General features: G+C 34.9%; 1 protein-coding gene across 5 annotated transcripts in view; it reads right to left on the bottom strand.

The window, feature by feature from the left end:
• The window catches only part of VPS13B (vacuolar protein sorting 13 homolog B), an 802,016-nt gene that overhangs the window by 569,463 nt on the left and 220,355 nt on the right, over window positions 1-12,198 (bottom strand). For all 5 annotated transcript variants that reach the window (XM_061172062.1, XM_061172061.1, XM_061172063.1 and 2 more), the window contains exons 18-19: window positions 1,872-2,006; window positions 902-1,075 (exon numbers count right to left, since the gene is read on the bottom strand). In XM_061172062.1, the coding sequence (XP_061028045.1) occupies window positions 902-1,075; window positions 1,872-2,006 (309 nt within the window). The remainder of the gene's footprint in view (window positions 1-901; window positions 1,076-1,871; window positions 2,007-12,198) is intronic.

Here is a 12,198-nt window from a genome sequence, read left to right as displayed (position 1 = left end):
TCTGTGTAGTTAGTTAATTACAAATCTTTTCATGGTTTCTACTTTGAACTTAGTGCAGTCATGCTTAACATATTTTCTACAAGCTACAGTTCTTGTTATATAATGTTAATTGAGCTCTACTCTTAGGCAGCTATTATTATTTCTAGCATCATTGTCTTGGCTTTACCAACTACATACTGACTAACTGAACTCATGGCTGACATCAGGCTCTACTTACTATACCTTTTTATCCCCAGTCTTCATTGATAGTTCCAGTATCTCCTCTCAACATGAGAGGTGTGGCTCTGCTATTATGGTGTGAATAAAATGAAATAGATTCTAGGCAAAGTGCTTCTAGAAAAAAATTTAACTCTAAGAAATAAGAGCTTGACTTCTGAGTTTTTTCCTTTATTACAACATCAATATCTTTTCCTTTTCGTACAAGCACAGAAGGCCCAAACACCTAACTTTAACATGGCAAACTATGGGTCACAAAGTGCTACTATCCCAAGAAAAATATTTTCTCTTTGCAATGTTTTAAATTTCTTTTACTCCTTTCTATGTATTACATGATATATTTTAAAACTCAGTTGGGTTTAGTAGTAGTAGTAGTTGAATCTGAGATTAACTGTTATACATACAACTGAATTATCTCAATAAAATAGAATAAAATCATTATTGTTTGTAAACACGTCATTTATCAAAAATGATACAAAATACTTCATTTGAATTTTCAAAGAGCGTAACTGCAGAGTGTATCCCAATGGACACAAATGAAAAAGAGAGGAAGAAAGAAATGGAGGGAGGGAGGGAAGGAGGGAGGGAGGAAGTTAAGGAAAGGAGAGAAGGAAAGAAAAAAAGTCCAATTTTAAAAGTCTTGCTGGAAAGGAAAATGCAAATAAGTGAATAATGATGTACTTACCGGAACTGTGGCAGTAGTCCATATACTGTGGAACTAGGACTGTGAAGGCTATTAAATCTGGAGCTAAGAGAGATTCTGGCTTTCTACTCTCATTGAGCCACTTGCTGCTATGAAGGTCTTTAGTGTCAGAAGGACCCTGAAGCAATGGAATTAACTTCTCTTTTCCACTCTCACCTGAACAGAAATATTTATGAAAAAGAAACTCTTATCAAATAAAACATAGGAGTACCCTGAAGATGTTTGATCTTAAAGTATACTAACATCATAATATAGAATTTCAGTTTATACTTGGTAATTCTAGCAGAACATTTAGTTATACTCTAAAAAGTATGACTGATAAAATTAAAAGCACTTTTAACTCTTAAAAGGTTGTTTTAATATTTAGCTAATGAATGTAGAACATGTTCAGAAAAGCTTATAAAATAAAACAACATGAACACACTGTATTCTAAATATTCAATGGAATCTGTACCTATTTAATCTTATCTAGACATTTAATCCACACTGGAAAAAGTTAAATAACAGACAGTTTAAGGAAAATATTATGAAATAAAATATTGGAAGGAAGGCGAAATCAATTACAACATTCAGTTGAAAAACAGCTGGGTTTTCTGTTTAATTTCATTATACTAACAACATTTTAATTTAATTTTTAAGTGTCATATACATCTATACCTCCTATTCCCCCCCAAAAGTGTAAGAATAAACTTTCCTTTAATTTTTCCTCCCTCATAACCATTCTTAAAACTATGCAAAGATTTTTTTCCTTAAATAAAAATTAACCTATTAACGTCAAGAAGTATCATCCTGGCACAATTAACAACTTTTTTCAAGTAAAAATAAAAAAATTTAAAACCTCTGATTCATAGGAACAATGAGTAAATTCTTGTTTCAGTAACGCTCCTTGTAAAACGCACGGCCAATTCTCCTACACAGGCAATAAAGTTTTACACGGTCCAGCTGCACATACCTGGGGCTTTGGCACAAATTTTTATTGATCCCATGGTCCCAGAGGCACATTTGACCAATGATGTGCTGCAGTACTTCAATTCAACATTCTGGATTGAGCCCTCAAGAGTTGGCAGGGGATTCTTAGATTTCACACCTAATAAAAGAAAACTGCAAATGTACTAGCCGATTGAATTTAAATAATTTTTATACTCCTTCACCAAGGCATTTAGACTTAATTACACTTTAATTATCTACCTCAGATGTTCTTACAGTATTTGTGTTAGGCTTCACAGTTTAGTGTTTAGGAGTTAAAAAGATGCAATTTTAAAATAAATGGGCTGAACTCGCATAACTATACTTATGCAAATTTGAAACAAATATTTGTTTAAAAATCAGGAGACTAAAAAATCATATTTGGTTTTAGAATATGGAGTAAGATTTTCAATTTGATACAAATTTAACTTATAAATTGAGTTTCATTTAGGCAGAGACATGTAATTTAAGCACGGAACTTCTTGAGTAAACAGCCTCCTCAAAATATCTTGGTCAGGTGGGGTGAAGAGAGAGAAACAAGATAGCTCAGAACAGCTCCTAAGTTAAAATACAATAGCTTATAAGCAAAATTGACATCCCATGTGTAGCTAAAAGAAACCAAAGGGATTCTACATCAATTAACAAAAAAAGTGGATATTAACATCTCTACTATATGCTACTTGCTGAAGAACATAAAAGCACAGCAGGGAACAATTACCATGACATAAATGGTAGGGAAAACTTAATTCAAAAAGGAGAGACTCATTTTGGCTCTGAAGGGTAGGTGAGAAAAAGGCAGAGAAACCTTAAGAACATTACACTAACATTATTGCAAACCACTAAAATAATGATAATGATGATGAACTCTAATCAACTAACATTTACTGGAGGACTTACTATGTGTTATACACACATCTCATTCAATCCTCACAACAGGGCTGTGATAAAGATGTTATTGTTATCCTCATTTTTACAAACTGGGCTATAACGGCTTAGAGGAGTTAAGTAATTTTTGCTCAGTCCTACAGCAGAGAGAAAGAGCTGAGGTGTTTAACACAATTTGATCCTATCACAGAAAACTTCACCACTCATTTCACCTATATTCATGAAGAGTGGCCTTCTTTTCCCCATTCCACATTCCAATCAAATATATATTATCCTTCATATTTGAAACTCCTTTAAGGAGAACTAAGTATGAATGATTAAGAAAATCATGAACTTTTTATGACAGATATATTAAACATTACTCTAAAATCTTTGATCTCAAACTCTGGTGCATTCAAGAAGCCCCATAGTCCTCCAAGAGTCTTCCTGAGATGTGGCCCAGGAACCTGCAGTTTAACTAACACACTACATGGTTTGCCAGTGGTTAAAGGATATCATCTTGAGAAATACCTTCTCACATAGTAATCTTTACTTCAGAAGGACCTATAAATTTACTAATTCCTATTTGACTGTTATATAAACATGTATCAATTGGTTGCTCTTCCCCAATATTCACCACCTGTGTTATTTCCATTTGCAGTGGGTACCTATTATCCTCAAAGCAGGAGTCTAAATGCTGTGTATTTATACATTTTTCTATGATTTTATCAGTTTTTATCAAATTCTCAAAATCTATGACTCAAAAAACTTAAGAAGCAGTATTTCAGAAAGTTAAATGATGCCAACAATACGAAATAAACATAGCAGTAGTAGTAATAACAGTAGTAGCAGTACTACTAGTTATAGCACCTAACACTCAATGACTAAGTGCCATGCACTATGCCCAGTTTGTTATTTTTATTCATCTCAAAAGAAAAAAAAAAAAAGGTAGCTATTACTATTCCACTTTACATTCAGGAAAACCATGGTTTAGAGAAATAAGGATTTTGCCCAGGCTCAAGTCAGAAAGTGGGCAGGCGTGGTTCACTTTTCTCTTCATAAGAAGCTGAGCTACCCTGCATATTTAACATCTACTGTGGATGCAGAAGTTATAATCAGTGGATAATTTACGCTGCTCCAATCATTATGTTAAGTGATGAGAGGGATACAAAATGGAATAACACCCTCCTCTAACTCTCAAGCCCCCAGAGTCAGACTCTCATTCTATGCCAATTTTTTGAAAAAACTTAAAGAATCTAGATAGTGATGAGCAGACAAGAGCTAATCAAAGATTCTCTCAAGGGTTACTGATGGTGTTAGGAACCAAAAGATTGAATTAGTTCTGGTAGATGCAAAAATAAAAAAATATGAATAGACAAAAATGGCTTTTTAAAAAATTATTTTATAAGCTGCTTCTTTTACAGTTTACACCAAGTTTAGGACTCTACCTTGAATCTCAAATGATACGTCTTTGTTAATATCTAATGCATGCCGTATATAAGACTCTTATCAGAAGAAGTTGCCGGAAACCTCTTCTGATAAGAATCACTTATACATATATAAAGCATCTTAGTTTAGACTAATACTATCAAGAAATTATTTCACTTTTTATGATCATTACATTTCTCAGATTTTTTAAAAAATATTTATTTGTTTATTTGGCTGCGTCGGGTCTTAGTTGTGGCATGCAGGATCTAGTTCCCTGACTAGGGATCAAACTCGGGCCCCCTGCATTGGGAGTGAGGAGTCTTAGCCACTAGACTGCCAGGGAAGTCCCTCTCAGATATGTTTAAACTTGTTTTAGTAACTAAAACATCCTGCATACTTTCTCCTTAAGAAAACTTTTTCAAAAAGCAATTTGTCTTTAATGGCTCAAGCTCAGATTTTTTAAAAGATAATTATAGTCATCTTTTGATAGACTTCAACAATGGAGAAAAACTGCTAGTAAAAAATAACCTCAGTAATGTAAATTATGGACTTTGGGTGATTATGATGTGTCAATGTAGGTCCATCAATCGTTAACAAATGTGCCACTCTGGTAGGGGATGTCGATACTGGGAGAGGCTGTGCAGACCAAGAAGGAGGCATAAAGTACATGGAAAACCTCATACCTTCCTCTCAGTTTTGCTGTGAACCTAAAATTACTCTAAAGAAGAAAAAGTATTAATAAAAAATAATTTTAAAATAAACTTGGTTTCTTTCCACTCTACCATCAAACCAAAATTTGTAAAACACCCCAAACATAAGCACTAGGGAGGTAGAAAGGAGCAGAGTCTTGGCATTGCACAACTCAGGGCACCATTCACATTTTTTTCTGTCTACATGAATGCAGCTTCCTGAAACTGTGAAAGGAAATCTCCTGTTAGGAATGCAATATGGTGAAACAAAAAGACCAAAAGCTCTGAAACTGAAAAAGCAAGCCTTCAGATATAGGTAGCATTACATATCTAGTAGTTATGTGGCTTAAGGCAAGACACTATTATTGTTCCATGTGGAGGCCAAAATACTGCAGTTATTGTTCAAGGTATTTAACTCTGAGAAATCTGCTGAACTTTATACAGAATTTAATTTAGGGAAGAGGTGCAAAATTTTGATAAGATGTACAGTCAGCTGACATGAGTCAATAGGAAAATCACAAAGACAGTGACAATACCTTACATTTGAAATAATGACTTTACAAAGCATTACAAAGCACTCTCATGTGGATTTACTCAAATATTGCTGTCATATTCTACTAGAGGAAGGGAAGAGGGACTCCCGAAGGCACTGCAATTGAAATACAACTTTACATGGTATACACTTTCAATGGAATAATCTAAAAATAATAGTGAATTTTTGTAATACAATTTAATATAAAATAATGCACTGTTACTTTTTCTCCTTAGAGTATTTTTCTGAAAAATATTAACTCTGAACACACATTCTTAGTCCTGTGGTGCACCCTTAGCTCAGATTCTTTTTACACCGCCTTTCTTGCCGAACATAATTCTCCTGGCCTCACAGACACGTTAACCGCCCCGTGTTCAGTAATCAACTTACGATCACTCTTATAATTACCATCTATAAATCAGAAGATGAAATAATGAGAATGACCTGTATACCTGTGTGGAAGTAAAAGATTAAGGAGTCAAGCCATATGTAAGTTTACCTCTGTTTCCTCCTTAATTTTTACGGGCCTAAACCAACACAGAAATGAAAATGAAAAGATAAGCGCTATATGTGCAACTCTCAAAGAGGCAAGAACTGTCATCAAAATTTCAGAAGATGGATGCTGATGAACAAGTAACAACAAGATGGCTTAGAGAAAAGTGCCCGTGGGTTATTAAACTAAGAAGCAAGTTGATCTGCAATAAGCCCTGGAAAGATAAGAATTAAAGAAGCCAGGCAGTTCAGAGGGCAGGAATGCAGATAAGGCTAAAAAGATGAGCAGTGACTGAAAGTCTATCTAATAACCACACATCCTTTGTTTTAATTGGTGAAGCCACACAACTACGCCACACTCATCCTGGCAAAAGACTGAAGGGTTCATGCTGGAGAGGTTGAACCAGAAGGACTTTGAACTAAGGAATAATACCAAGGAAAAGGCTGCATGCTAAAAACGGGAGATTGTCTAAAAATCTATATAAAATAGATGTACTAAATAATGAAATCTCCTTTTCTTTTACTCTCTAAGGACACTGAATGCCAGAGTTACAACCTGCAGGAAAGAAATGGAAGGTTTTCTATCTGTGAAAACTGGCCAGTCCAAGAAAAAGGAACCAGAGATACTGATAACTGATTATCCCCAAACAACAACAACAAAAATGAGTAAGTGTGCAATTCCCCTACAATAACACCAGCCATTCAATAAGCTCCAACCTCACACACAAGTTCCCAATTAGTTATTTAGTATTTTATTCTACAATATGAGGGCTCATCAGAAACTAGGTATAACTCACTAACATGAAAAGTAGAGATAAACAACAAACACAGAAAAGGAACTTGGGGTAAAAAGACAATGCTGGGAACAGAAAACTTAGGTAATAATAATTATATTATTGTATTATACTTACTACTACTACTACTACTACTGCTGCTGCTGCTGCTGCTATCCTTGGAGGGAGTACAGAAGACACTAGAACAAGAACAGCATGTTTAGCTGAACTTTTCAAAGAACAAAAAATAGCCATTAGAAATTAAAAACATGATGTTAATTCTCCTTAAATTAATATAATAAGAAAATAAAGGTGGGGAAATCTACCACATAAATTAAAACAAAAAATCCAAAGAGATTGAAAATGGACCAAATGACCAATAAATGAAAGGATCAGCATATACAATCAAATATCTGAAAACCAAAAGTTCTAGGAAGAACTATTAAAACAAAACGGAGAAAATAATCAAAGAAATAATTCAACAAGGTCTCCCCAAATGAAGTACATGAGTTTCAAATTAACAGGTTGCACCACGTATCCAGTGCAACAAATGAAAAAACAAATATCAGGGGTAAAGAGAGAAGCTCCTAAAAGTTTCTGAGATAGAAAAGAAACAGATGCATAAAAACAGAAAAATGTTAATACATAAACATACAACATACAATTAGAATGGCATCAAACTTCTCAACAGCAACACTGGAAACAAGAAGACAACAAAGCAATGCTTTTTAAAGTCTGTAGAAAAATCATTCCCAACCTACAAATCTACATATACACCCAAACTACCTTCACATATGAAGGCAGAATAAAGATTCACTCAAACATGCCATATCTGAAAGAAGTTTACTTCCTTTGCTAGAAAGACAGCTACAGAACTGTGCTCTACCAAAAAGAGGAATAAATCAGGAAAGAATAATATATGTGATCCAAGAAACAGGGGATCCAATATAAGAGAAAGGGGAATTTCCAGGACAAGGATAAAAGGAAACTTCAAGACATCTGTAGCAGGTTCAGAAGGAAATAGAGATGGAAACAGGAGGAAAGTACACTAAAAGAATAATGACTACAAAAATTAAAACTAGGGACTTCCCTGGTGGTCCAGTGGGTAAGACTCCACGCTCCCAAGGCAGAGGCCTGGGTTCGATCCCTACTCGGGGAGCTAGATCCCACATGCATGCTGCAACTAAGAGTCCACATGCCGCAACTAAAGATCCCGCATGCTGCAACTAAGACCCGGCACTGCCTAAATAAATAAATAAATAAGGTATAAAATACTTTAAAAATTAAAACTAATTATCTAATGCATCTGAACATACTGAGAGAAGACATGCTTCTCTAAGAATTTGGGGGAATTCATATTAAGTACATGGAACACTAATGAAACAAAAAAAGGCAGTTATTAACTCCAAGGATAAAAGCTGCATAAGAAAAAACATTTAAAGGTAGTATACTATAATTCATACATACATGGTCATAATATATTAATACTGAATATATATTTAAGCAAAAGCTGTGATATAATTAGATGACTTAGGAGAAAAGAAGAACAGAGATACAGACAGCGAGTATTGGCCATAAAAGCTAAATCCTCTTAGTAGGCGAAATAATGCCATCCCGCCTTCACTCAAGATGCCCATATCCTAATCCCAGAACCTGGGAATATGTTCTTAACATGGCAAAGGAATATTAAGGCGCAAACAGAATTAAGGTTGCTAATAAGCTAATTTGAAATGCGAAGATTATCCCATACTACCCAGGTAGAACCAATGTAATCATCAGGGTTCTTAAAAATGAAAGAGGAAGGCAGAAGAAGAGAGTCAGAGAAAGACATGTCATGACAGAAGCACTACCACAGAAATCTTCTGGCTTTGAAGATGAGGGATGAGGGCCACAGACCAAGGAATGCTGGTGGCCTATAGAAGGTGGAAAAAGCAAGGAAACGGATTCTCTCCTAGAGGCTTCAAGAGGAACACAGCCCTGCTGACACCTTGATTTTAGTGAGACTCATTTTAGACTTTAAACTACAGAACTGTAATAAAATGAACTTATGTTGTTTTAAGGCATTAAGGTTGTTGTAGTAGAAAGTATGTTTACAATATCTAAACATGAAAAATAAGAAAATTTCAATATAAGCATTTTATTTAGAAATTTAGAGGTAAATATCTAAGAATGAGCCAAAAATGACTGCCCCTAAAAAACCAGTGACGATTATAAGGGCCCACAGAACTGCCCTTTTTGTTACAAGCCTTACAAAACAATAATTTAATAAAATAAAACAAAAGGTCATTCAGGACATTCAAGCAGCCAGGACGCATTCTAGATACACAAAAATAATAAAATCATAGGATAGTGAACCAATAGTAAAGGTTTCCGTAGAGGGAAGAGGTAAATTCCTTTAAAATACGCATTGAAGGAGTAGAGTTATTAGGGAACGTTATACAAAATAGCAATAGCAAAGAGCTTCTAAATGGTTGATATTGTAGTAAAAACGAAGCATTATCATTTCAGGGGAAGAATAAAAGGAGAAAGCAAAAGGAGAGGAAGATTTATCACATGAGAAGAAGGTGGAAGTCTTAACAAGAGCGGCTGGGCAGGCAAGAACAAATAGGTGGACCAAGAAAGCTGGTTAGTTCCGAGGCTCAATAGGTGACAAAGACTGCAAATGACCTCCTGTCATAAGACATGTAAACAGGAGACAGCAAACTTTAAAAGGTAGTGGTTGTTTTGTTATTGTTGTTGATGATAATGATTTTATTGGTTTTAACATGGAAAAGCAGATGAAGTGACAGCCTAGGGCTAAACCAAAATATTTGGGTAAAAATCACTTAATATTTTGAACAGAATATAAAATATAACCATTGAACTATAACCAATTAAATGACAGAAAACAAAAAGTAATCTCAAAAGTATAGCTCACAGTGATAATTAGGTGATAGAATTGAACTATCACAAGGAACATATTCACAAGGAACAAAACACAAAGTCTTCTATAGCAAGATCTTACTTTTCGTTGTCCCACCCTCACCGCAATCCCTGTCCATTCTGCTGTAGTTTCCAGCAAAAAGAGAGTCAACAGGCATTTACTAAGTATCTACAAATCTGGTTCTCTCAGTCTTTTTTTAACATCAACAATGGCAAATAAACATTTGACAAGTAAAGACTCAGCTTCATACTGACAGAATGATGAAAAAGGTGCCCTAACTTAAAACAATATATTCTGCCACCTAGTTTATGATATAACTCTTAACGTAAATATTAACAAAATAAAGTCTGCTTCTAACTCTAAAATTCCATGAATCAGAATCTCGATCCTACATGTCGTTGTCATACTAGCCACGTACATTCCTCGAAAACTAACTTGCAGTATCAATAAGAATTAACCTGCTCTTCTTCAAGATTACTTAACTTTGTGCTACGATTACAGGTGAGGGAATTTAGACATTTCTGGCTATAAGGAACTAGAAAAATAAATCTTTTCATGTGGAAGGGGGCAGAGCCTGGTTAGAATACTGAAGAACTTACAACTTCTGGACACAGTCTAACAAGAAGACTTCAGTAACTCATTTAGACTTCATGGGCTTAAAAGAAGAGAATTCCAGATAGCTTACCAAAGTACCTCAATTATAACAGATGTTCAAGAACAAACAATTTTCTTTATCCTTGACGTCTTCACTGCCAAGTGTGGAAACTAAAAAACTAACATTAATGTTGGCAGATCATATCATTAATTTCTTTTCCCTTAGGCTGCTTTTAAAGATTTATGCTTGTCTTTAGCACACTGGGGTTTCACCACAACGTATCTACTTAGAAATTTAGGTTCATTTTTCCTGTTCGGGATTTATGATTCTTAAATCTGAAGATTCACATCTTGCATCAATTTTGTGGGGTAAAAAAGAAGTCTCTAAATAGTGCCTCTCTCCTAGTTTCTCTTTCTGAGAGTCTTATTAGACCTATACAGAATCCTCTCATTCTAGTGACCAGATCTATTGACTGGTATTTCACATTTTCATCTCTATTTTCAGTGCTGTATTCTGGATAATTTCTTTATATCCACCTTTAAGTTCACAACTAGTGTCTGTAGCTATGTCTAATCTACATCATTCATTCAGTGACCTCTGACCTTCCTTTTTTTTAATTCTCTAGTCCTTATTGACAATATCTATGCCTCCCTCCTATTTTCAACTCTATCTTTTACTTCTTTAATAATTTTAAACTTAGTAATTTTATACTCTTTTTCCAGTTATTATATTACTGAAATTCTAGGAGTCTATATTGGCCATTGGAGGTCTGTGCTCTTGGGGGATTATTTTCAAGTCGTTAGTAACTTGGGATTCTGGGCTTACATTTCAAAAGGCTTTCTTTTTTAAACACACTGCCAGAATTAAGGGTATTTGCCAAAGCAAATATTTGTGTTTACTATTAGATACCCAGAGATGTAACCAGTCCACCCAGGATCACATTTTAAGTTAACTTATTGGTTTGATGGTTCCTAGACCATGAAGAAATTAAAATCTGAGTGCTGACAGGACTGTGGTTACAAATTCTCAGGGAAAGCACCCTCCATCTTCCCCATCAAGGCCAAAACAAAGAAGCTTCTTTGTTAAAACGAGAGTGGGGCAGATTTTTAAAACAGTCCATCTTTCCACTAGTCCTTAGAAGTTATGAGCTTAGGGAAATGGAAATCACGTCCCAATTCCTCCTTTCTTGTCCCCACCCCGTTCTGGTGATTAAAAGCCAAACCCACTGGTAACTGAGGTTGCCACAGCCCATTAGGACAGTCAAAGCATGAATACCTGCTTCCTACTCTGGTTTTTCGTTTCCTCCTTGTTTGGGAACTTTTTTTTTTTCTTTCTTGCATGTTCAGCAGTTCACTTAGAATTATATGTGTTATACATTATCCAGCATGGGTGTTCGTAAAGGAAAGGATTTCAGGTTAATTAGCACACCATGCTACCAGGCACAGAAGTCACATCACGCTATGCTATACGTTTCTTAAGTAAACATACCTGGTAATTGAATTTTTTCTCCCTAGGATTTCATCCATGATAGATGAGGAAGCAACAAGTATTTTTTGAGGTTAAACACTGCAGGTTATGCAGAGACATTAAACACATTACAAATCCCAAAATGTACTAGTTTAACTACTTTGTTTCCATAACTGTAAAGTGGGTATAATTCACCAGCTACCTTACAGAATAATCCTAAGCCCCGAAATGATAAGTGGATGGTGGTTACCAGAGCATCTGGCATGTAAGTATTCAATAAATGTTAGCTAGTATATTCTCACTGTTACTATTACTACAAACAACACAAGCTTATCGGGGAAGTTCAGTTTATATACATTAAGGAGTAATAAGGCAGTTTACTAAATGATACACTAATCACTACACTTTTATTCTAGTATAAACTCTGCCACCAAATAACTGTGTAATCTTGGATTTTAAATCTCTGTGGCTCAGTTTCTTCATCTGAAGAAAACAAAAAAGAGTGGTAGTATTTGATTACAACTAAGATTTCTTTAAGCTTTAAAAACCA

Source organism: Eubalaena glacialis, chromosome 17 (genome assembly GCF_028564815.1).
Source record: "Eubalaena glacialis isolate mEubGla1 chromosome 17, mEubGla1.1.hap2.+ XY, whole genome shotgun sequence".
NCBI classification, from domain to species: Eukaryota; Metazoa; Chordata; class Mammalia; order Artiodactyla; family Balaenidae; genus Eubalaena; species Eubalaena glacialis.
The sequence above is the reverse complement of the archived record's forward strand: the minus strand, read 5'-3'. Positions and strand labels throughout refer to the sequence as shown.